Here is a 24,531-nt window from a genome sequence, read left to right as displayed (position 1 = left end):
CCCTCCTGCCCAGTTGGCAGCTGGATAGGGAATCCCCCAGAATTGGTCCGATGGCCCCCAGAGGGGTTAGGGGAGCACCCCAGGCCAGCCCAGCCCAGGGTCACCTCCCTCATTTTGCCCTCAGGCAGCCAAGCTGGGAAATGATGTCCCCTCCCCTGTGGCTTCAGCACTCATTACTGTAAACCCTGGGATTAATTCTATTACCCACTCATCTCCAAGAGGCTGGGGCTTGCAGGCACCCAGCGGGATCACGAGTTTTGAGGCTGCCAGGAAGGACGGTCCTCCCAGGGAGCTGGCCCTTCCCGGGGTCTCCTGCCCTCCAGCCCCTGCCTGGGAGTGCCCAGATCACTCTTGTTCTTCCTGTCTGAAGAGGGCCTGCTCCTGACCCAAGGGTGACTGATGCCCGGCTCACTGGCTCCCAGCAGCCTGGAGAGCTCTTCTAGGGAGCTGAGTGTGGGGAGAGGGTCAGGGTGTTGGGTTTCAAATGTCCGTTGCTTCATTGGGTGGCCATGCATGTAATGTGAGGGTGCAAGAGTTTAATCCGTTCTCCTTTTTTTTTTTAAAGACAGAGTCTCGCTCTGTTGCGCATCTGGAGTGCAGTGGCATGATCTCGGCTCACTGCAACCTCTGCCCCTTGGTTCAAGCAATTCTCCTGCTTCACCCTCCTGAGTAGCTGAGATTACAGGGGCCCACCACCACTCCCAGATAATTTTTATATTTTTAGTAGAGATGGGGTTTCACCTTGTTGGCCAGGCTTGTTTTGAACTCCTGACCTTAGGTGATCCGCCCGCCTCGGCCTCCGAAAGTGCTGGGATTACAGGCATGAGCCACTGCGCCCAGCCATTTTTTTTTTCTGAAAGAAGGATTTCAGAACTAGATTAGAAGTAGGTTATTTGAAAATTAACAAGAAATGATGTGAATAAATAAAAACCCACTGGTTCCCTCATCTGAGCAGCCGCACAGTCAGGGTTTCTGTGGACTTCCTTCCTGAACTCATGTCAGTGCGTGGATATTTTTAAACGTTGCAGCCGTTATGCATGTCATTTTGTGTCCAGTTCTTTCCACTGGCATTTTAAGCGTTTTTCCATATTGTTTAGGAGAGAAACTCTTTCTAAACATCATTTTAATGATGACAGGGTAGAACCCTCAGCTGTTGTTGGACAAATAGTTATTTCCAGTTTTGGCCACTCTAACAGTCTGCTTTCTTCATAATTATAATTAATTCTTTTTTTTTTTTTTTTTTTTGAGATGGAGTCTCACTCTGTCACCCAGGCTGAAGTGCAGTTGTGCGATCTCGGCTCACTGCAACCTCCGCCTCCCGGGTTCAAGTGATTCTCCTGCCTCAGCCTCCTGAGTAGCTGGGATTACAGGTGCCTGCCATCATGCCCAGCTAATTTTATATTTTTAGTAGAGATGGGGGTTTCACCATGTTGGTCAGGCTGGTCTTGAACTCCTGACCTCAGGTGATCCACCTGCCTCGGCCTCCCAAAGTGCTGGGATTACAGGCATGTGCCACCGCGCCCAGCCTAGAATTAATTCTTTAGGATAGATTCCATTGGAATTACTAGATGGTCTAAAATATTTTTTTTAAGAGTGTTATATTGTTATTTTGAAATTTAAAAGAAAAACCCAACGAAGCCTGGTGGTCTGCAGTGTATTTTATTCTGCATAGCTGCCTGGGGTTTGGGGTAAACCTCAACAGATGGGTTTGTCAGGGGCAGCCCCTTAGTCTGGGGCCATGGGTGTGTGGCCACCCATCTGTGCCTACAGGTGGCCCGACGTGGGGGATGGTGGCCTGTGGGTCCTGAGGTGAGGTGCTGGCTATTGGCAAGCGGGGCATTGCTGGTGACCTGTGGGATGGCCTGTCTGTGTCCCTTCTCCTGATGCCACCTGCCAGCCTGATCACTGTCTTTAACCCTTACTGGGAGGTGGGTGTGAAACCCCAGTTGTATCTGAGGGGGCGGACTGCTCAGACAGGAGCAGGGGCACCCAGCGAGGGTGCTGAGGCTGACGGGGCAGCTGTGGACTTGGGTTCCAGCCCATCCGTCCTCCGATTGTGGGCTCGCGGAGAGGGAAGGGCTGGGAGCTACTCGCTCACCCTGTGGGAACCGGCAGGGGGAGGCGAGTGGGCTGAAAGTGCACCCACCTCCTGAATGGTTCTGTGGCAGTGAAGGGCAGAGAACAAGTTAGTGCCCATCTTGGGCTGTTGGTCACACACAGTGGCTGGGTCCTCCCCCTGGCTCAGGGCCACCCCTGGGAGCACTGTCCCATGGGGGTGCTGCGGTGAGCAGGGGCCCTGTGGCTGTGCCAAGGATTGTGCTGCGGAGAGCCTTCGGGAGAGCGGTGTGACTGGGAACGGCGTCTTCTTTCTGAGTCTCTGCCAGCTTCTCTCCAAGGCTGGGGCTGTCAGCTCTGCCCATGGTGACCAGAAACACTGGGTCCTAAAGACTGACCTGTGGGGTGGGCCTGGGTAGTGGGGAGAGGGGCTGGAAGGCTCACCTGCTGGTGGTGGGGACACTTTGTTCCTCGTGGCCTCTGCACCTGGAAAATGAGGATGGTAGCTGCTTGTCCTTTACGAGGCATCAGATGCAGGGGGTACCACGTGTTCCACATGGGACAGTGGGCACCCCCCCACCTGACTCCACCCAGAAGGAGACCCCACACATGGGTCCATAGTCATTGGTGCGTTCTTGTCCTAGGTCTGTGAGAGTGAGGGAGCCGGAAGGGTCTCTGGAGTTTACTTGGTCACTGCTTCCCAGCTGGTGTTCCAGGGAGCCCTCCTGTTAGTGGGGTACAGGACATGAAGGTTTGGGGAGCCTAGGCTGCACCCTACCTCCCAGTGCTCAGAGGGACCCAGCACACCCTGAATGCTGAGGCGTCTTCCCATCACACTGCTTTGCTTGGGTGGACATGGGAACTGCTTGTCAGGGTTGATAGAGTAATGAGTAAACTGAGGCCCGGGAGGGAGGGATCAGGGCTGGTGAGGTGTGAGCCTCTGAGGTCATCCTGAGGGCAGGGGTGGCCTGTCTGGCAGGGCGGGGAGGCTGGGCCTGTATGGGGAGCCGCCCTTCTCTCCTCTCTAGAAGGCCCCACATTCCTGGGAGGTGACTGGGCTGGAGGAGGAGGGGAGGCTGGTTTGTGCTCTTCCCCAGCAGTGAGTGCGGCCGGGCTGGGCTCCAGTACCCGCTCCTGCCTGTGGCTGGGCCAGTGGCTCTGCTGGGCCCTGGGCCTGGTCCAAGGCTGAATAGGGGGCTCCCAAGCGTCCTTTTATTGGCGTGCTGGGGGCAGACAGATGCTTCATTGGTCCTGTGGTTGGCATGGTTTTCCTGGCTTGTCCCCAGCAGCACCCAAGCCCCTGTCCCCCCAGGCATGTTAACAGCCTGTGGAGTCCATCCCCAGCCCTGAGGTGGTGATGGGGACTAGACAGTTGGCTGTGTGTGGTCAAAGGGGCTGATGTCTCTGCTTCTGCAATCGACGGTCAGCGGCATGAATCTGGGAAGACCCTGCGTCCTGTTGTCGGGTGGGCCGGTGGGTGGACAGCTGTCAGGGTGGATGGGGTCTGGGCTGGCATCTGGGCCAGGTGATGTCCGCGAGAGATGTTAATAGCCCATCCCTTACCAGGTGGCTTCATGGCTCACTGGGGTGCTTGGGACAGCCTTGCTTCCCCCTTGCCTCCTCCTTCCAAACCTGCTGTTGCTGGGTGGTCCCCCGGCCTGTGTTCCGGGTCCCGTTCCTGCCTCTCCTCCCTTCCCCCAGCCCTCTGCCCTGAGGGTTTGCCCTGGGCATCCTGGTGGCTGAGCCGACTCCCAGCCTGGGGAGAGGCAGGGCCAGGGGTATGGGATGGCTGGACATGGGGGTGGGGATGGGATTTTTTCGTGTTTTCCTGATGTGACTGGAAAGCAGGGTCAGTGTGGTGAGGGTGGGGGAATTTCACCCTGCACCAGTGGTCTGCACAGATTGGGCTCCCTTGGCCTGAGGTCAGAAACTGGGGACACATGACCGGGGGTTCCACGGGGTTCCCGACTGTCGTATGGGGAAGGTGGCTGCTCACCTGCGGCATATGCTGCGGGCACACATTGCTTGTGAGAAGTTCCTGGGTGATCAGGCGAAGTGGACTGGAAGGATCCCAGATGCTGACTTGGCAAGTTCAGGAGTCTATTTCCCCACTGTGTAGGGGAGGGGGCTCCCCGGACCCCGACCCTGGGGTGGGCTGTGCCCTGGCTGTGTTTGTGAGAGCTCCGTTTGAGCCTGCAGCATCTTGGAAGCTGAAGGAATTGCTCCAGGGCAGGCTGGCAAAGCCACCCCCCACCCCACCTTTCTACAGGTCCTGAAGGTCCTGACAACGGCTCAGAGGCCCACAGCGAGGGTGGCGGCGGGTCCTGCGAGGCTGGCCTCTGTGTGTCATGCCTTGGTGTCAGGTGCTCTGTGGCTGGAAGGCTTTGGCCACAGGCTGTGCTGTTTCCACAGGGCAGGCGAGGGCACGGAGGGGCTGGGGTCTCACTTGGCTGTGGGGTGGGACTCCTCAGACCCAAACCTTCCATGCTGGGTCTGGGGCCAGTCGGGGTTGCGCACTGGGGATGGAGTCTGCTGGAGGCTAATGTCCCCCTTCTTCTTGTGTCCTTCCAGATCCCTCATCCACCTACATCAGGCAACTGGAGAGCAAAGTGAGGCTGCTGGAGGGTGACAAGCTCCTCGCACAGGTAGGCCGGCTTCGGGTGGCGCTGCTTTGAGGACCGCGACCCAGCACCCACCCCTCCAGCTCACCCAGGGCACCCTTCCCCTTGGCACCCATGCCATCCCCCCACCTGCTCCCACTGCCACCTGTCACCTCCTGGAAAGTGGGGTCAGGGACCTAACCCTGGCTCCCACGCCTCTGAGCTTCCCTCTGCCCAGCCCTCCACGCTGACTGCCCAGTATGCAAGCTCCTCGGGGCTGGTCCAGGGCCTGAGAGGGTGGACAACACCCAGTTGATGAAGAAATGGGCTGCTTCACTCCTCTGGCAGACGGGCAGATCCAGGCAGGAGATGGGGCAGACTCACACGGAAGCCTCCCTCCCTCTGCCATGCTGGACTCACCAGCTGGTGCCTCCCTGGGCTGGTCCCCTCCTCCCTCCTGGGCCCAGCCTCACCTACAAACAGATGAGGCTGCTACCCCTGTGCGGAGCTGGGCAGCAGGGGCACAGTGTGGGAGGGGTCGGCTGCAGGGGGGAAGTGGCATTGGGTGAGGGGCTGTGCCTGTTGAGTGTGGCTGGAGCTCGGAGGGGACGTGTGACTGCCAGGACAAGGGCTTTCCCTGCTGCAGGTGGCACAGGCGTGGGGGCTACCGAGAGGAGGCTATGGGCAGTCATGCTTGGGTGTTGGGGGCCAGCTGGCTTGGCAAGCCCTCAAGCCGCTCACTCCCCCAGACTCCAAGCCCTCGTGCACATCCCTGGCTTCATTCCAGTCTCCCTCTCCCTGCTTTTCCCACTGCGCCGTGAGCGGTCAGCCTGGGATACCCAAAGCGTCTCTCTGGGAACCAACCACAGGGATGGCTCAGTTGCCTGGCCCTGTTGCTAGGTGACCAGCCCGGCTTGGTGCCGACTGCCCGGCTCAGGAATTCCACGGCACCCTCTCTGCCCACTGGGTGGCTGCTGGGAGGCTCACGGCCCCAGTAGGGAGCACAGCTCCCACTGAGGTCATCCCCACGTCTCACCCCTGTGTGGGTCGTGGGTTAGGTTCCCAGGGCCTGGTGGGACTTAGCAGAGTACATGTTGCCCATTTGGCCTCTTGTGAACTCTCCTCCACACCCCGCCCCCACTCCCCACCACCATACAGGCGCAAGTGCGTAGCCAAGCTCTGAATGGCAAGGCTGGCTTTTGTAATTTCATGCCTTGCTGTCAGGTGCCCTGTGGTGAAGGGCTTTGGCCACAGGCCGTGCTGGCTTCCCAGGGCTGGTGAGGGCAGGAAGGGCTGGGGTCTCACCTGTCTGTGGAGTGGGGCTCCCTAGATGCAAGCCTTCCATTGCAGACCTGGCGGGGCCATTGTGGTTGCTAAGGAGGGTGTGTGAGAGCTGTAGGCAGAAGTGACACCAGGAGAAGGTCATGGCTTAGGGACTTTTGCTTTGGGGAAGGTCCCCATGCAGTGTGTAGGAGAGGCAGTCCTGCCTCTGGGTGGTGGCAGGGGGCTACTGCTCTGCAGTGCAAGGGCCAGGACTGTGCTCTGGTGGCTGAAGCTTGGGCCCCCGGGTCAGTGACCTCACGCGTCTGCCCTGATCTGGAGTTTCTTTGTCTCATTGTTCCTGTGAAGAAGTGGGTTGGAAGCTCCGGCTCTGAATTTGGGATGCTGTTTGCAGTGTTCCTTCTTTCTTTCTTTCTTTCTTTCTTTTTTTGAGATGGAATTTCGCTCTTGTTGCTCAGGCTGGAGTACAATGGCGTGATCTCAGCTCACCGCAACCTCTGTCTCCCGGGTTCAAATGATTCTCCTGCCTCAGCCTCCTGAGTAGCTGGGATTACAGGCATGAGCCACCACGCCTGGCTAATTTTGTATTTTTAGTAGAGACAGGGTTTCACCATGTTGGTCAGGCTGGTCTCGAACTCCCGACCTCAGGTGATCCTCCCACATTGGCCTCCCAAAGTGCTGGGATTACAGGTGTGAGCCACTGTGCCCGGCCCTGCAGTGTTATTTCTATGAGAAGTGTGTTCCGCAGTCCAACCAGAGAGCAGCTCATGGTCCTGTTTCCACCAGGACAGGAGTGTCCCTGACCCCTTGGCCCCTGCAGGCCACAGTGTCCCACTGGAAAAATACATCCCAGTTCCTGACCACGGACCTGCGCCCACGCGGGCTGTGGAGGAGCAGCCCTTCTTCCTGCCTTCCTTCCTGGGGTGCCCCCGGTCTCACGGGGGCCCTCCACCATAAGCTGTGTCCACCTGCCCTGCACCCACCTGTACACAGGTGGAGGTGGATGGGAGCTTCAGCCTTGAGCCCCAAGGATGGACGGGCTGGCTCTGCCCAGGGCCCCCTCCCTCCCCAGGCCTGTTCCCACCTGCTCCCTGGGGGTAGCAGCAGGGCTCTGTTCACATCCTCATCCATGGGCCAGGCCTGCGGGGCATCGACATCAGATCTTGATGGCTGGGGAGCTGCTGGCCCTTGCCTGGACACAGGCTTGCTGGCTGCAGGCAGTTGGACTGGAATTCAGGAACGGAAACCCGCTGTTGCCTGCTTGTTGTGACATACAACCAGGGCGCGGAATTCAGAGATCATCCAGTGCAGAAAGGGTTCAAAGTGTTTCGTTTCTTTAGCAGAAATTTGCTTTCTCACCAAATGATGCCCGGTCAAGCCATGCTGCTGGAGTGGTGGCTGAAGGAGCTTGTATCTCTGTGTGGTGTGGCAGGAGGGCACCCAGGGCCTATCCCTAGCTGCTTTCTCAGCATGGACTCTGCAGCAGGCAGAGGTCTTGCCCTGGGGCTCCCAGCAAGTGTTGTCAGGGCCATACCCAGCACTCTGAAAGGAGGCAGCCGTATGCTGCTGGGGCCTTGGCCCCTGTGCCCTGTCCCCATGCTGCAGTGGAGGCCCCTGAACCTCATAACAAAGGCTTCAGGAGCTGGTGGCATCCCCAGAGCCCATGGCATCAGCAGAACCAGAGGAGCCACGGCTGGATGTGGTGGCTCACACCTGTAACCCCAGCACTTTGGGAGGCTGAGGTGGGTGGATCACTTGAGGTCAGGAATTTGAGATCAGCCTGGGCAACACAGCAAAACCCAGCCTCTACTAAAAATACAAAAATTAGCCTTGCATGGTGGCACGTGCCTGTAATCCCAACTACTTGGGAGGCTGAGGCAGGAGAATCGCTTGAACCTGGGAGGTGGAGGTTGCAGTGAGCCGAGATTGCCCCACTGCACTCCAGCCTGGGAAACAGAGTGAGACTCCACCTCAAAAAAAAAAAAAAAAAAAGAAGAAGAAGAACCAGAGGAGCTGGGATCATGGGCAGGGTTCCTGCTGGCCACGGAGGAGGGCACTGCCGTTCTAGCCATGTAGGAGAGAGAGACAGAGAGACGGGGTGAGGGAGGGGCCCCTGGCTCTCGGCAGCAGTGGGTCCCAAGCCTGCCTTTGGTTTCCTGGGGCAGCTTCAATGGCAGCAGCTTTATGGGGATCCTTAAGCCACTTTCTCTCCCAGACCTGGGTTTGCTCATCTGAGAAGTGGGCACTCATTCGCTCAGTGTGTAACTGACCACCTACTATGTATGTGGCCCTGGGGATGCAGGGCTGGCCAGGCAGAGGCCTGCCCTCAGGGGGCTGGCAGGACAGTCTCACCCTTGTTCCTGCCTGACCACCACCTTGCCCAGCCCGCAGGACCCACATGCACAGAAAGGCCCCTGGAGGATAGGGGAGGTGAAGAGAGCTCATGGCAGGGCACTGCCTGTGAGGAAAGCGGTGGCCCCATTCTCAGGGAGGCACCAGGAAGATGGGGTTTACTTAGTCTCCGTCCTCCTGGCCTCCTGTCTGCAGCCCTCCCTGACTACCCACAGGTGGCCTGGTGCTTGCCCTGAGCTCTCAGTCCCTGGCCTGCCTACCTTTGCTGATACGGTGTCATGACCCACCTTGTGGATCCTGGCCCCCACCCCTGTGGGACTGTCATCTTCTCCAGGACAGGGCTACAGGGTCTGAGTGGCCACATCGGTGTCTCCAGTGCTCAGCATAGTTGAACTGGGTGGATGTGCCTTGGGGAGCCTGTGGCTGATCCCTGTCCAATCTCCACGGCCAAGAGGGGAGGCTGTTCTTGCTCAGAATAAGGAAGGCCCACTTAACCAAGGGAGGGCTTCAGCAGGTAGTGAGGGTACCATCTTTAGAGATAATCAAGAGATGGCTGGGTGACTATGTTTGGGAATCTTGAAGAAAGCAATCGCAGCCTTGAATGAGATGCTGTCCTAAGCCTCGTGGACTCTGGCTCGTGAGATTCTGTGATTCTGGCATTTAAATCTTGTCAGGGAAATCAAGTTGTACAGAAACCCCCACCTCTGCGCAAAGCAGGGACTCTTCCTGTTGGTGAAAAGCAGGAGAGAGGAATGCTCTTCTCTGGAATATCATAAGGTGACGTGGCTTTGGGGTTTGGGTGGGAGGGTAGGATTCCTACTCCCCACGGTCCCCGCCCACCCCCACCCGTGGCCTCTATTTAACTCCAAAATAGGTTTAATTAAAAATGTACCAGCATGTTCACAGACTCAATTACGGTATTGCTGTTCGTATTTTCTTTCTCATGTTGGCTTTAAAATTTCATCAACACAGCTGCTTCCTCTGCGATGATTCATCTCAAGACTCCGTGCGCGTTATTATTTTTCCTGTGGATTCTCTGTGCCCAGCCGGGCTGGGCTGGGGGCGGCTGTAATTGACGCTGGGACCTCTTGTTAACTCCCCTGCTGGGCTGATAAATGAAGCCTCCATTGTGCGCCAAAAAAGCCAGCTTTACAAAAGAGCAGGGAGCTCTCCTGATATTCTCTCTCCCTAGACCAGAGGGCCAGCTTGGGGAGCGAGGCTGGGGTCTGGGCTGGTGACTGAAGGGCCCCCAGCCCGCCCTCCTCCTCCCCGCTCTTCCCCTGCGCTGTGCCCACCTCTCCCCTGGCCTGCCACGTACCAAAGGGCTGCTGAAAGAGACCCAGAATTCACACTAGGCACAGATGGGGAAACTGAGGTCTGGATGAAGGTGGATTTCCTGACATGGATGTTGTATTCATCTGGTAGGGCTGCCATAACAGAGTTGCACAGACTGGGGGACTTAAACCACAGAAATTTATTTCCTCACAGTCGTGGAGGTTGGAAGTCTGAGATCAAGGCATCAGCAGGGCTGGCTCCTTCTGAGGCCTCTCTCCTCAGCTTGTAGACAGGCTCTTCTCCCTGTAAACTCCAATAGCCCCCGCCCCAGCCTTCACCTGCTGTGTGGCTTCAGGTGAAATCCTCTCTCTCCCAGAGCCTCAGTGTCCTCACCTGGGAGGCAGGGGTGATGGTGATGCCCAGTGCAGTCTGATGTGGCCCCTGGGAAGCACCCCAGGCGGTCCCAAGGGCCTGGGATCTTTCGAGGTCTGGCTGACCATGTGCCCTCTGCTGCCCCTTGGGCCTGGCCCATCCCCGAGGAACCGCTGCTCTTTGTCCTTTGAGTTCTGAGCCCTTCAAGTGTGGGGGAAGAGGGGATCGATCTGCCGCTGTCTGAATCCATGGCCACCGCTTCAGTTCTGTGTCCCGAGGAGGATGGGCTGTCCTGAGCCCGGGTTCCTCCGGAGATGCTGGCCTCACGGTGGTCCTCGTGGGCATCTCTGTTGGTCAGCGTTTCCATGCTTTGGTAGCAGGCTCCAAGCCCTTCCCTGCCCTGCGTGTTTGGCGTCCTGGGTTGGCCGCCTTGCCGCATCACCTCTGTCATAGGCAGTGTAGTCTCTGGGTCTCTTCCTTAGTCGAACCTCAGAGTCAGTTTGGCCTCTCCCTTGCCCAGGGAGGAAACCCCCTCTTTCCAGCCTTCCAGCCAATGAACAGATGGTCAGTCTCGCAATGTGGGCAGAATGGGAACAGGAAATTCCACCTCCGTGCCCTAGCACCAGCAGTGTAAGGAGTGTCCACCGTGAGCCAGATGCTGGGGGAGAGTCACCAGGGCTGACAGGCCAAGTGCAGGATGCCAGTGCCAGAAGGCCTGGTTCAAGTCTCACTGGTGCCACCTGCCAGCAGAGTGGCACTGAACAGGTCGCTTAACCTCTCTGCACCTCAGTTTCCCCCTCTGCAAAATGGGGACACTAATGGTGTCTGACACATACATTGTTCAGAGGATGAAAAGGCAAATTGTGGAAAGGACTGGGAGTCGGGCTGTCGGCGGTAAGGGTGGCGGGTTAACCACCGTGATCTTTCCTGTCCATCGTGGGCCAGCCATAGCCTCCGCCAGCCTCCGCCTCACGCCAGTTTATGTGCAAACAGAGGCCCGGAAAGTTGAGGAGCTGCTCTGGCTTACTCAGCCAGGGTAGGATTTGGGTTTTGCAAATCTGCACCCCTCAGCTAGGTGCAGTGGCTCACGCCTATAATCCCAGCACGTTGGGAGGCCAAGGCTGGCAGATCACCTGAGATCAGGAGTTCGAGACCAGCCTGGCCAACATGGTGAAACCTCATCTCTACTAAAAAATACAAAAATTAGCCAGGCATGGTGGCCGGCACCTGTAATCCCAGCTACTTGGGAGGCCGAGGCAGGAGAATTGCTGGAAACCTGGAGGCAGAGGTTGCAGTGAGCCGAGATTACAGCACTGCACTCCAGCCTGGGTGACAGAGTGAAACTTCATCTCAAAAACAAAACAAAACAAAAAAACCCAAAAGAAACAAAACACACACACACACACACACACACACACACACACACACACACACACAAAACTGCATACCTCAAAGCCTCCCACAGGCCTGTCCCTCACTTACCTCACTAGAACAAGTAACAGGCCTGCAGAGGGACCTGGGAAGGGAGGGATGGTCATCGTGGTGAACAAGACCTGGTCTGCGTGTTACCTCATCAGTCACAGGCTGCATGGCCCTGAATGGCGCCTACACCTGAGTTTGAAAAATGGGATTTCGGGTGTGAAATGACATGGGGACCAAGGGAGGAGCAGTGCCAGCCATGGGTAAGTGACATCAGCCACACATGGCCGCACCCTTCTGAGTGCAGATTGGGAATATGTCTCTGGACCCCCAGCTGAAGCGGCAGCCCCCTTATTCTTTTTTTTATTTTCCTTTTTTTCCCCATCGACTTTTATTTTAAGTTCCTGGGTACATGTGCGGGACATGCAGGTTTGTTACACGAGTACACGTGTGCCGTGGTGGTTTGCTGCACAGATCAGCCCATGGCCCAGGTACTCAGCCCAGCATGCATTAGCTCTTCTTCCTGATGCTCTCCCTCCCCCCGTCCCCCTAACACGCCCCAGTGTGTGTTGCTCCCCCCTACAAACGAGTTCTTTCAAAATTAAAGAAGAAAAAGAAAGTAAATCCAGTTGGTATGGCTGTCTAGCTCTTGTGGGCGACCTAGCAGGTCATCTTCGCCTTGAGGCTAGAACAGGGGGCCAGATAGGGCGTGCATCTCCTACCTGGCCTCTCTGAGCTGCTGGGATCTTGGGGTGCCTCTAGGCCGGGGCACCCCATCCCAGGGCTTCTCAAAGGGTTGCTTTTCCCTGGGAGGGTAGCAGGGCACTTGGGGTGGCTCCATCCTGGTGTGAGTTTTGGGGCGGGCTATGGGGGGTGGTGGGCGCTCCTAGGGACCCAGTGCCGGGCACATGGCAGGTGTTCAGTGAGTCCTTGTGAATCTGGAGTTTCTGAAGACGTGGAGCTCCTGGAGTCGCCTTGGTGAGCCCCAACCCTGGCCTTCGGTGTGGGAAAACCACTCCGGCTCAGCTGAGGTCCTGGTGGCTTTGGGCTAATAGATGTCCAGGGAAGGCACTGGGCAGAGTGATGAGCATGGTTGGCATTTACTGGGTGACACTGTTCTCCTTCCTTCTAGCTGCCCCGCCCCTATGGCCGCCCAAGAAGCTGGCTTCAGGTAGAGCTGCCTGGTGGGAGGCGTGTTTGCAGTGGTGTTTGTGGGGGTCGGGAGGCTGCTTTGTGTGCTGTGCGCTGCTGTGTGCTCTGTCCCCCACTCCCCAGCACCCTCCCGTTCTTTCCTGGGAGCACTTCCTTCCCAGGCTGCGCTGGCCCTATCTTTGGAGTCTTCTTGGGATCTGCCCTCTCCTCGAGCTGGCATTACTGGCAACACTTCCAGCTTTGCAAAATAATAGCAAGACAGTCATGCAGCGACTGCCCCCGAGGGCTCTCCGTGGTGCGAGCCCCTTTTCACGCACCTTGCCCAGGTGCCCGGGATCCTCCCGCCTCTGGAGGGCGGCAGGGCTGGTGCTAATCCCCACTTTGAAGCGAGACACCTGCAATGCATGGCAGGAGGAGGGGCTTGCAAGTCTGCATGAGTTAGTGGAGACGAGGCCGGGGCCCACATGCCCACCCAGCTGTGGCTCCCGGCGGGAAGCTGCCTAGGTCCTTGAGGGAGGTCTCCAGGGCTGCTGAGCTGGGTGGGCACTGGGCTGAGGGTTCTGCGTGGTTTGCACAGTTCTGAGGGTCAGCATGAGTCACCATGCCAGGCACCCTGGGCTGCAGCCAGATCCCTGCTGGACAGGGCCTGGGACTGGGGAGCTGCTGGGTGAACTCAGCTCCCACCTGTGCCCAGCCTCGAGACCCGTGGAGCCAGGCCCTTTAGGCACCGGCCACTCTCCTGCCAGCTCTCAGGCCTCCACGTGGTCTCATCTCTGTCCCTTCTCCCCGTCCTGAGACTGCCCGCCCCAGAATACCTGCCCCGCATTACCCTCCGGGGGTCTTCCACCCCGTGCCCAAGCTGACACTAAAAAGTGTCTGTAGACACTGCGAGTTGTCCTCTGGGGGCCTCACCCCCATTTGAGAACCAGTGACCAACTGTGTGCCAGCCCTGGGCTTGGGCTGGGAGGTGAACCACACCTGTCCAGCCACGCAGACAGACGATAAACCAACAACGTCATTACACAGTGCCAAGTCTCCCTCCCCTTCCAGAGCAGCCCACAGGCACGACTGACAGACGTGTGGACACAAACCTCCTGCTTGCCCTCGTGGGAACAACTCTGGTGCGGTTCCCGTGGGGTCAAGTTGAGGCCTGTCTTCTGTGGAGGCCGCTGTGCTGCGCTGCACAGCCCCGACCCCAGCCCTGTCCTGCGTCCTCCCTGCTTTCTCTGCGCTCTCCCTCTGAGGATCCCCCGAGACAGATGACAACTGAATCTCGGTGGGCTTTAGTTTGGAGCAGGACAGTGGAGGCCAGGCTAGTCTGTGGCCCCAGCTGCCCCTGGAGCTGCTGGGGCCCCTGGTGGGAGAATGGTCTCCCCAAGTCACGCATTCGAGCCTCTGCTTCCAGGTGGGTCCCCCAGCGCAGCCAGCTGAGGGTGCACTGTCTTCCAGCACTTCCTGGGTGGAGGTGTCAGCCTGACAGGCCGCTGAGGTCCTGGGTTTATTACTCGGCACCCAGACCGTTGATTACGCATCACTGACCAACCCTGGGAGCTCCCACAGTGCTTCCTCTTCCTGGAGGGACGTTGCCAGGTCTTGGGGATGGGTTGGTCACTGGGCCCTGGCCTTGCCCCCGCTTCCTCTTCCTGGAGGAAGGTCGCCAGGTCTTGGGGACGGGGTGGTCACCGGGCCCTGGCCTTGCCCCCTGGGTCTCACCTCTCGCCTCCGTAGCCCCTGGGATGATGGCTCATCTGTGGGAGTGGGATTGGCGGGAAATGTGAACTGGAAGGAGCTCTCTCCAGCTCCCTGTCCTCCAGCCTGGCCCCCATCCCAGCCTGGGGACTGCACAGTGACCACGGGGACCTGGAGACCATCTCAGCACACGCTCAGGGCAGAGGCATTGTTAGTGCCTGCAGGAGCTGCACAGGGCCCGGGCTCATGTGGCTTTTTCCTGCCCAGGTTCCCATTGCTCTGAGGGTGGATGTAGGCCCCTCCCTGCAGACGGCACCTTCAAGCTCTTCAGCTGCGGTGAAACTGGCCTCTTGTGACAGATCCCCTGGAGCCCCCACAGGCCAGAAGCAGGAGGGCACCTGACCCAGGAGAGTCTGGGCTGGGGGAGGCCTGTGTTGGGGTCCTCTCCCTGAGCCCCACAGTGTCTCCTAAGTCAGACACAGTCATTGGCATGACCTAAATTTGGGAGGGGGAGAGGGATGTGGCTGCGTTGCTGTCCACTGTGGTCCTGGACCCTGGCCACACCTGGCTGTCCAGCTGAGCCGAGCTGTGCTGTGCCACACGGTGCCAAGGGCCCACGCTCAACTGTCAGGCATCCTGGAGGGTGCTGAGGAGGGAGGACCCTCGCAGGCACCCACCCATCCCTGCACTGAGCACTGAGACACCCGGTCCAGAGTCGCGCCAGGTGGCCCCTCCACGGGGACGCCTTCCCAGGGCATTCCGTGTGAATCAGCCTGGGGCTCCGAGTCAGGTGGTCCAAGTGGTCACTTGCGGGCAGGCTGCCCAGGTGGGGACACAGGGCACCCCCTCTTCAGCGCCTGCCTCCACCCCCAGCCCTCACTCCCCTTTAGTTGCTGCCTCCCTGATGGGGCACAGCGCGGTGCCTGGCACACAGAAGGTGCTCTGTTTGTGCCTCTTGGTCACATAACCGATGCAGCAGAAGGCACATTTGAGGCCCCAAAAGCTCTCTGGGAGCAGGAAGCAGGGTGAGAGCAGCTCCCCTGAGCACAGCCCAGAAAGGCGCTTCCTGCCCGCAGTCACCCCACCCATCCTTCCCAAACAAGCAGCCTCAGGTGGGCAGGCTGGGGTGGGCGGGCTCTTTGTCTCCATGTCTCATCCTCTTTCTGTTCAGCACCCCCTCTGACAATGCTCCCTAGGGGTCACCCCACGGTGGCCCCACATAGGCCCCCTGCAGCTTTGCAGGCAGGCATTCCCTGCAGGACGGGGTTCCCCCTCTGGGGAGAAGGCTGGGCCGCACTGCAGAGGCCCAGAAAGGGCTGGGGAACGACTGGAGTTCACCCAGCGAGTCCCCACTGGGCCCCGAGTCGGGCAGTGTTGCAGTGAAGGCCCTGGATACAGGCTGGGGGTATCCTGAACTCCGGTCCTCAGTGGAAAAGGGGGCCCTGCAACCTCCTGGGTCTCTTCCTCCCTAGTCCGGGACACTCATGCTGCCCTCTGGAAGCCCTAGAAGTGAGTAATGCGGATTGCGCCTGGCCAGGGTGGAAGGGGCCATGCTGTGTGTTTGGCAGGGCTGGGGCCACGCTGTGTGTTTGGCAGGGCTGGCCCCACCATGTTAAGGATTCGGGAAATCTTGTTTGAGCTCTGAGCTGGCAGCTCTGTGTGTAAGATCCCTTCTCCCTGGGTCCTGAGGGAGCCACCCCAGGAAGACTGGGCAGGTGGGTGTTCCTGGGGAGCGGCAGTGGACCCCCCACCTCCCCACCCAGGAAAGGCCAGCACCTTCCTTAGCTGCGAGCTCTTCTCTGTGTGCAGAACAAGCCCAGCAGGTGATTTCAGCTCCTGCTTCCCCTCCTCGGGGAAATCCTAGGGAATCTCATTCTGCAAAGGGAGTGACCTGTCTCATAGCAGGATTTTTAATTTGGATTTAAGTGCAATAATGGTTACTCATTTGATGCGTCATTAGTCACATTGCCCCTTAATGAGAGATTGTGTGTTTTTCCTGCCTGGCTTTGTGGCTTGCTAATAAAGTTCTATGGACATGCAAATGTTTATAGAGGCTCACCGAAGGCAAGGGTGGGAATTGCGTGCAGCTAATTAAAAACCTCCCTCATGCTCACGCAGGCACATCTTCTCCCAGGGAAATTATCTGGGGGAGGGGAAGGGACGGCAGCACAAACCCGCGTTTTCAGTAACAGCACGTGGGAGCCCTTTTGGTCGAGGGCCAGAGAGGATGTGGAGGAAGGGATGCCAGAGTCCAAACAGAAGCTGAGCAGGGCAGGGCAGGGCCGGCTGAAGGGGAGGGCAGCTGTTCCAATCCCAGGTGTACCCTTCCTGGCTGTGTGGCCCAGTAGTCAGACTGTGCGTATGTGCGCGCACGCATTCAGAGTGTGTGCTGGCTTAGAATGCATTCTCCATTGGAGAAGATTTTGTAACTCTCTTACTGTTGCAGAGTCCTGGCCAAGAAAATCAGGTGGTTTGGAATTTTTGCCCTTAGGGGTACATCTCTCAGGAGAGGTGACCCAGGGAGGCATGGGTGGCTCTGATGGGGTGGGGGGAGGGGTGTCACTCATGGTTGGGGGAAGGTGAGTGAGTGCTGGGCCTAGGGGTGGGGGCTGTAGCCTCTTCCTCTTTTTGGTACCTGGTGGGTGGGGAGGGGGCTTTCCTTGATCTGACCTCCACCTGGGGGCCATGAGTGCCTCTAGTTAACCTAGGCAGGGTCAGCCAGGGTTAATACCTTGGTCAGGGCATGGCAGTCCCATTTGATGGTTCAGGGCTGTGCCCAAGGCCCCCGTGCTGAGACCCCTTTGCAATGCTCGCCAGGGTTATCTAAAACCCATCATCACACTTTGGGGGCCCTGCAGGAAGGTTTGTTCCCACTTCTCTCTCTCCTTTATGTCCCTCCCTGGCCTTGGACCACACCCAGGTCCTCCCTGAGGCCCAGGAAGCAGCTCCCAGCCTCCAGTGCCCAGCTGCCCTGGCTGACCGGCGTCTGGTGGGCGTGGGCTATTTAATGAGGGGAATCACTGCCCGGATCCCTGCTTTCCTGTCTTGGCTCCGTGGGCCTCCGTGGGAGCTGGTAATAGAGCATCCACTTGCCTCCTCACCCCCCGGAGGACACGGCTGTTTGCTGGCCCTTGAGCCAAGCTCTTGAGACCTCCCAGCCCCAGTGGGGGGCCTGGCCAGGGCTCTGATGGGGCTGGGAGAACACAAGAGCTGGACCTCAGTGAGGCTGGGGCTTGTGAGAAGTGCGGGGCCAGGTCCAGCTTTTGAGGGAGGCAAGCAGGGTGTGTGGGGGATCTTTCACAGCCAGGCCGAGGGGCTGGTGAGTGGAACTGGGACCCCAGACATGGCTGCAGCCTGTCCTGCCCTCCTTGCCCCTGCCCTAGCCCAGCCCCAGCCTGGGCCTCCCCTGCCCCTGCAGTTTGTTTGGGTAACTCAACAGCCTGCTGATTTATGGGACATTCCGCAGTGTTTTATCTGCCCAGCCGCTTTCTCTCAGTTCCTTTGAAGTAGAAAAGGGTGTTTCGGCCAGAAACACCCACAACCCTTTAGTGATGCAGAAAGAAAAGAAAGGCCGGGCCTTCTGCTGGGCCGGGCCAGGGGAGGGCCACGGTGGGACTGACCTGAGAAGTTTATGGGTGGGACCTGTGGATTCATTCTGGCTCCTGGTCCCAGCCCCAGCCCCAAATTCTGGGGGTTGGTGGTGTTTGCTTTGCTCTTAAGCAAAGGGTCTAAGGCCAAGCCTTCCTCCCTCCCTCCTGTGTGCAGGGCATTAGTTAGACCCCACAGCTTGCACGAGTTCTCAGGGATTCAGAGGCAGCACCCAGGACCTGCTTTAGGAGCTCCCTGCCCATCTGATGGGGGAGGCAGCCTGGGTGGAGCATCCCTAGAGAGCCCTGAACCCGTGGGAGGTGGGAGGCCTCACCTGTGGATGTGGCCCGTCTGCTGCCGATGGCTGGCCCAGGCCCTGTGAGTAGTGCCATCTGTGCAGGGACCCAAGGGCAGGAAGTTGGAGCGGAGGAGCCAGGGTGAGTCACGGGGTGGGAGACACTCTCTCCTCACTTGCTCTCACTGGCTCTCCTTCATTCATTCATTCTGTTTATTCAGCCATCCAACAAATGTTTATGAAGCCCACGTTGGAGAGTGGATCGCTGACATTTGAGCTGGGGAGAGTGAGGATCGATTAATCCCGGCTCGGGGGACGGATAAGGGGTGTGGAGGGGAGGGTGGAGGGGTCCTCCGGGGCCGTGCCTTTGAGCAGACCCTGCTGCTGTGAGGAGCCATGCCCAGGGCCCTTGGCCTCCTCAGCCTGGCCCTCCGTCTAACCCCTCTCCTTCTCTCCCCTGCAGCAGGCAGGCTCCGGAGAGTTCCGCACACTGCGGAAAGGCTTCTCGCCCTACCACTCGGAGTCCCAGCTTGCGTCCCTGCCGCCCTCCTACCAGGACTCCCTGCAGAACGTGAGTGTGCACCCCAAAAAAGCCCGCATGTTCCAGATGAGGGGCTGAGGCTCAGGCGGGCCAGTGACCTGCCCGGAGGGGCACAAGAATCTGGGTGCCCGAGTTCAGCCTCAGCCCTAGGCCGTGTGTCCCTGTGTCCCTGTGTCCCGTCCAGTGTGGCAGTTAGAGGTGGAGCCCCAGGTGGGTTGACGCTGCCGGAGGCGCGGGGCAGTCTCCAGAGGCCACGTGCGCAGGGCTGCCCGTGCCGAGCCGCTGTCCCTCTGAGCAGCTTATTAGCCTGTGCCACTCCTTGGCGACAGCGGGGAGAGGGTGCCCAGCCAGCCCTGGAGCTTGGGGTTCAGGTTTGTGGATTCTGCACTGAAATGACCAGCCTGATGCCTCCAGGGGTATCCTCTGCCCCTACCTGGCTGACCTGGCCTGGAGGGAATGGGGTGGGCGGCTCGGAGCCAGCTCTCGGGAAGTGGAACCTAGCTCAGGGCTGTGCCCTGTAGATGGATATGATGGCAGTGGGGAGCCATGGGAGTCCAGGCCCACTTGCCCTCCTAGGACTGGGGGCCTCGCCTTGTGGGGCTTAACGCGTCCAGGAGCCCTGGCGGGTGCGTAGCTGATGCTTAGGAAGCACCTGTTCTCATTGCGGCACCTGCAGAGCCGTGTATGGAGGTGCTTCTTGGGCAGCACGTGCGCTTGTAGCAGCTGTGCCCCCTCCTCCTCTCTCCCTTGCACCCCTCGCCCACAAAGCTGACCCCAGGCCCCCGCCACAGAGCTTGCTGGGCCTCAGTGCTGGCTGCTGGCTCTGCGATTTCTCTTTTGCTGCCCTTCCACCTTCTCCAGGAATGCAGCTGTAGAGCCTGTGCAGGCAGCAAAGCCCGTCAATGGCCGATATTCCAAGCATTTATCCGGGAGTCCCGTGGCTGAACGAGGCTCTAACTGTTTCATGGTGGAGGGCTCTGAAAAGCCAAGGGATGCCCTCACGGGGCTGGCTCCTTAGTCTTCATGCTCCATGCCTCTCATCCATTCAGATCGTGGGAGGGAGTAATAGCAGCTAGCAGTTCCTCAGTGCTATGTCCCGAAGTCCTCCGCGTGGCCTGCCGGTTGGGAAGTGCTGTGCAAGCACAGCTCTCACATGTACCAGGCCTGCCAGATGCTATCTCCCTGCAGGCCTCTGGAGAGCACAACCCAGGCATGGGCCGAGCCTCAAGGCCTGAGAGTGCAGATAAAATGCTGTCAGAGTTTGGGAACGTTCAGGAAGGCTTCCTGGAGGAGGCAGCCTTGGGAAAGAGTTTGTTCCCCTTGCCTCCTTTTTTCCTCTAGACTGCTCTGTGCATGAGGGGGTGTCCCCTACTTTGGAGAGGAGGAAGTGAGGCTCATAGGGGTGGGGTGGATGGCCAGGGCGCCACGGTGAGCGCGTACTGGTGCCTGTGTGTGCCTAGAGGTCAGGGGCCAGCGTGGGGGCTGTGCAGGGGTCGCTCCTCCATGAGGCCGGGAGGCCGGATGATAAACTGAAGTGCAGGGGCCATGATCGGGGCTGGTCGGCGGGCAGGCCCCCAGGAGTGGGATGGACTGAGGTGCAGGGGCCGTGATCGGGGTTGGTCGGTGGGCAGGCCCCCAGGAGTGGGTGTTGAGGGGTCAAGGTGTCTCATGGGAGGGGCCGCCATGAAGCCTGGAGAAGTGGCTGCTGTGGAGGGGCCAGGGCCAGAGGCCCAGGGGCTGGACCTCGTGGAGTGTTCACAGGGCACCGGGCCCTTGCTGGGACCTGGAGAGCCCATGTCCGGCACTTGGAGAGTGAGGGGGTTATCTGGAGAGGGCCATCTCTGGGCTCAGACGCTGCCTGGGACACAGGCCCTTCCAGACCCAGGCAAGTCTCCTTTAAGGCTACCTGTGGGTTATGGGCACAGTGAGGGCATGCTGGAGAGTCCCTGGATAAAGCAGGTGACTCTCTGGGGTGGACACCCCCTCCCTGCCCACTGCTGCCCATACCCTCCATCCGCTGGCTGTCAAGGCAGGTGCCCAGGCTGGTCCCCAGTGGAGGGTGGGAGGTGGTTTATACCCATCAGCCTCCTGAGGGAGGACACTCAGAGTTGTGCCGTCATCACAATAGAACATTTTCATCACCCCAGAAAGACACCCTGTACCCATCAGCCATCACTCCCGTCCCCCTTCCTCCCAGCCACCGGCAACCACCGACTGGTTGGTGCTTTCTGTCTCCACGGATTTGCCTATTCTGGATATTTTGTATAAATGGAATCACATGACGTGTGGCCTTTTGTGTCAGGCTTCTTTCACTCCAAATCTCGTTTTCAGGGTCCAGCCACAGGTACCTTGTATTGGTCTTCATTGCTTTTCATGGCTGAATACTATTCCATCGTGTGGGTGGAACACATGGTTCCTTCATCTGTTGCTGCACATTTGGATGGTTTCCATGTTTGGGCTCACACGAATGGTGTTGCTCTGAGCGTTTGGGGACAGGTATTTTGTGGATGTCTATTTTCAGTTCTCTCTGGTGCACACTGGTATCCTCACTTTGGGCACCAGCTCAGGAGTCCCACAGACTTGGGTGCAACGCCCAGCCCCATTGTTTACAAGCCGTTTGGTCTTGGGCAAGCCATTCTCTTAACCTCACTCTCCTTGTCTGTAAAGTGGCCATGTAGGCCAGGCTCAGTGGCTCACGCCTATAATCCCATCACTTTGGGAGGCCAAGACAGGAGGACTGCTTGAGTCCAGGAGTTCAAGACCAGCCTGGGCAACATGATGAAACCCCGTCTCTACCAAACAAACAAACAAACAAACAAAAAAGCCGGGCATGGTGGTGTGCACCTGTAGTTCCAACTACTCTGGAAGCTGGGGTGGGAGGATTGCTTGAGCCTGGGAGGTCAAGGCTGCAGTGAGCTGAGGTGGTGCCACTGTACTTCAGCCTGGGCGACAGAGTGAGATCCTCTCACCCAAAAGAAAAAAAAAAAAAAGGGGGCATGTATGAACATGTAAAAAGATAGTGCCTGCTGGGACAGTGTGGCAAGGACTCAGTGGGCCCATCTGCCCTAAGTGGGTACCTAGTCAGTGGGAGGTGTGTGTGGCCCGAAGGAGCTGAGTTCTTGTGCAGTTGGGGGCCCCGTACCCCGGGAATGCCCTGGAGGTAACACTAGGACTTTGTCTAGTCCTGGTGTCACTTTCAGGATCCCAGGCCACGCCCTCGCTGGCACCCACCACTGCCCAGTGAGGCGGGCAGGGGAGAGGCGGCTTGCACAGCCCACCCCCACGCTCCTGGTTTCCCTCCTGCCTGTGCTGCAGAAATCCCAGCCCCCTAGAGCTGGGGGCTGTAACAGGACAGGCAGCCCAGGGGCCTGGTGCAGATGGGGACATGAGGCCAGAGGTGCCAGGGGCCGGCTGGCACATGGCCTGTGTTCTGCAGCGGAAGGTGCAGGAAGGTGTAGGTGCCCAGGTCTCCCAGGGCCGTACGTGTGCGACTGGCGCCCCCTGCTGTCCAGCACGGGGAGTGCCGCCTTCTGCATCAGGCCAGGGCGCCCCCTTGCGCTGCCCCAGGGGGAACCCCCAGCATCCCTGTTGGGTTCCCTACACTACAGAGACCCAACAGCCTGGGCTGGAGTTAGGGGTCTGCACACACCCTCGGGCAGAGGACCCTTTCTGTTGTCCAGACGAGGAAACCGAGGCTCAGTGTGGGTTGGGCCCCACCTCAATGATGCTTTCCTAGACCCCAGGGCTCGGGGGGCCTCCGGAGGTAGCAGCTCCCAGGCCCCCTAGCCTCAGGGGTGGGGCCTGGTTTCCATGTGGAGGCAGGAGCCGGTCAACCTGCCGGGCGGGGACAGCACCAGGGGTTGGCTACCAGGCCTGCAGGGGGTTCCGGGCCCTGAGGGTCGCAGAGCCCAGCCCTGCAGTGTTAGGGCCTGGGTGGGGTTCCAGCCCAGCTCCCTGAGCCTGCCAGGCCATTGGGAGTGTCATCAGGGCCCCATTTACAGAGAGGGCGGCAGACTCAGCTTCCATGGTTGGCCCAAGGATTGCCAGACGTGGGAGCCCCGAAGACGTCCTGGAAACCCCGCTTCCAGGGCCCACAGGGCACCGCTGGGTGTTTTCTGTCTGGCTCTGGGCACTTGTAAGTTCCTCCCAAGCCTCTCCCTGCATTTTGTGATCTGCTGGTTCTGTTGGGCCCCCGCGGTCCCCACTGCAGCCCGAGGCAGAAGCCCCGCACCTGGCTTCCCAGTCACATGGACCCTTCCAGGCAGGAAGCTGCGGGTGGGACTGCCTGCCCCTGGGTAGACACGCAGCTTCTGACAAAGGCTGGGTCCCCTCCCCAAGGCCTGATGTGGGAGCTGGGCACCTGGCGGCCAATTCATCCCGCAGGGCTGGGAGGTGGCAGCTGGGAGGCAGGCCCCAGGGAGTGCTCAGGGCGAAGCCGGCCTCGCCCACCGGTGGCTCCAGGGCAGGCAGGGGAAGGGAGTTTGGAGTCAGGTGCCAGGGTTGAGTCCAGACTTTCCTGGTCTTGCTGCGATCTGGGTCTCTTGCCCTCCCTGGGCTGAACTTACTTTCCCTGCAAAACAGATGCCAGGTCCTATCTGTGGGGTGTTATAGGGGAGCCTGAGAGGTGTGAGTAGGCCCTGGACCGCCCCTCTTGCCTCTGTGCTATCAGGGACCATTTCATCTGCAGAAGACCTGGTCGGTGGGACTGGCCAGACTGGCTGCGGGCTCCTTGGGTCTCCGTCCTCACATCTGCCTACTCTGCCTCACCCCGGTCCCCTTTTCCTCCTGCCTGGGCCCTGGCCCCTCAGAATCGGGGCCTTCTCTGAGCCACCGGTCATTCCTGTGGGAGCCAGCCAGGGTGAGCTGAGATGTGTGATTGCCTTCCCCAGGGCCCGGCCTGCCCCGCACCTGAGCTGCCCTCGCCCCCCTCTGCTGGCTACAGCCCTGCAGGACAGAAGCCCGAGGCTGTCGTGCATGCCATGAAGGTGAGGGCCACTACCCGCTCCCTCAAAAGTCCTCAGATGCTGGGTACACCGCGAGACTGTGGGACCTTTGCACCTGGGGGTATCCAAGTGGCAGGGGTGGGGGGTTTCATCTGTGTGTGGGTGGCTGGGTGACCATGGCTGCCTGGAGCACTGTGAGGCAGAACTCAGAGGTGGCAGTCATAAGTGTGTCACCTGTCTGCCATCCCTGAGCCACTGCACCTAACAAGACTGAGGCCTGGGGTCGGGGAGGGCAGGCACCCCACTAAAGCCAGAGACATAGGGGCAGGAGTGGAGCTAGAACGAACCTCAGGTCTGCCAGGCCCAGCCTCTGCAGGTGCAGACTGGTGAGTCCGATGGGCTCCGGTTTCTCCAGGCTATGCACACCGTGCGTGCCCCACGACATCCCACATGCGTGCGCGGACACGCCCACGCCTACTCACACCCCTTCCACGTGGCGAGTGCCCACTCATCTCCAGCGGGCCCTGGGTTGGAGTGAGTCCACCTGTCTGAGGGTCTTCCCTGCCCAGCCTGTCTGCTTCCTCCCAGGTGGCCCAGCCATGAGCTGCTTCCCTTGTAGGGCATCCACAGTGTCAGCAGGGTGAGATGACGACCTGCCCCTCAGTTTTTTCCATGCTTGTCCCCAGGGGCCCAGCGGCTCAGGGTCCTCAGCTTTGGTTTGCAGCAGGGGAGGCTGAGGATCAGGGGCCAGGTGACTTGCCCGAGGTCTGCCGGTGGCCTCTGCCCCTGACCCCGAGACCCGTTCCCTTCAGGTCCTGGAGGTACACGAGAATCTGGACCGGCAGCTCCAGGACAGCTGTGAGGAGGACCTGAGTGAGAAGGAGAAGGCCATCGTTCGCGAGATGTGCAACGTGAGGCTTCTAGGGGCTGGGGGCAGAGGCTTGGCACTGGGAGTGCGACCAGAGCCAC

At 59.2% G+C, this 24,531-nt stretch overlaps 2 protein-coding genes across 5 annotated transcripts in view; one reads left to right on the top strand and one right to left on the bottom strand.

Annotated features, from left to right (window-relative positions):
* CCDC85C (coiled-coil domain containing 85C) overlaps nt 1-24,531 on the top strand; it is a 91,965-nt gene that overhangs the window by 63,308 nt on the left and 4,126 nt on the right. Inside the window, exons 2-5 of one of the 3 annotated variants that reach the window (XM_054447569.2) lie at nt 4,627-4,700; nt 18,542-18,649; nt 23,509-23,604; nt 24,375-24,473. In XM_054447569.2, coding sequence (XP_054303544.1) covers nt 4,627-4,700; nt 18,542-18,649; nt 23,509-23,604; nt 24,375-24,473 — 377 coding nt within the window. The other 2 variants (XM_063652065.1, XM_063652064.1) reach the window with 2 other exon arrangements.
* Nucleotides 1,643-5,492, bottom strand: LOC134738171 (uncharacterized). Of its 2 annotated transcripts, none has more exons than XR_010123787.1 (2): nt 4,052-5,481; nt 1,643-2,780 (listed from the first exon to the last, which is right to left on the bottom strand). XR_010123787.1 is itself a non-coding variant. In XM_063652066.1 (2 exons), exons 1-2 carry the CDS (start codon nt 4,539-4,541, stop codon nt 2,087-2,089), a joined length of 945 nt encoding a protein of 314 aa, XP_063508136.1. In that variant the 5' UTR covers nt 4,542-5,492; the 3' UTR covers nt 1,643-2,086. The 2 variants fall into 2 exon arrangements, 1 of the variants encoding a protein (XP_063508136.1); XM_063652066.1 differs by having other exon boundaries at nt 1,643-2,541; nt 4,052-5,492.

This window comes from Pongo pygmaeus, chromosome 15 (assembly GCF_028885625.2).
Source record: "Pongo pygmaeus isolate AG05252 chromosome 15, NHGRI_mPonPyg2-v2.0_pri, whole genome shotgun sequence".
Lineage (NCBI taxonomy): Eukaryota > Metazoa > Chordata > Mammalia > Primates > Hominidae > Pongo > Pongo pygmaeus.
Note: the sequence above shows the minus strand (reverse complement) of the source record. Positions and strands in the feature narration are given on the sequence as shown.

Excerpts from the sequence above, each read along its gene's own strand:
- LOC134738171 (XM_063652066.1), bottom strand. The coding sequence starts at position 4,541 with ATGGAAGGTTTGGGTCTGAGGAGTCCCACCCCACAGCCAAGTGAGACC. Across the intron at positions 2,542-4,051 it reads GCCCGCAGCATATGCCGCAG|GTGCAGAGGCCACGAGGAAC; the intron begins GTGAGCAGCCAC and ends CTCATTTTCCAG.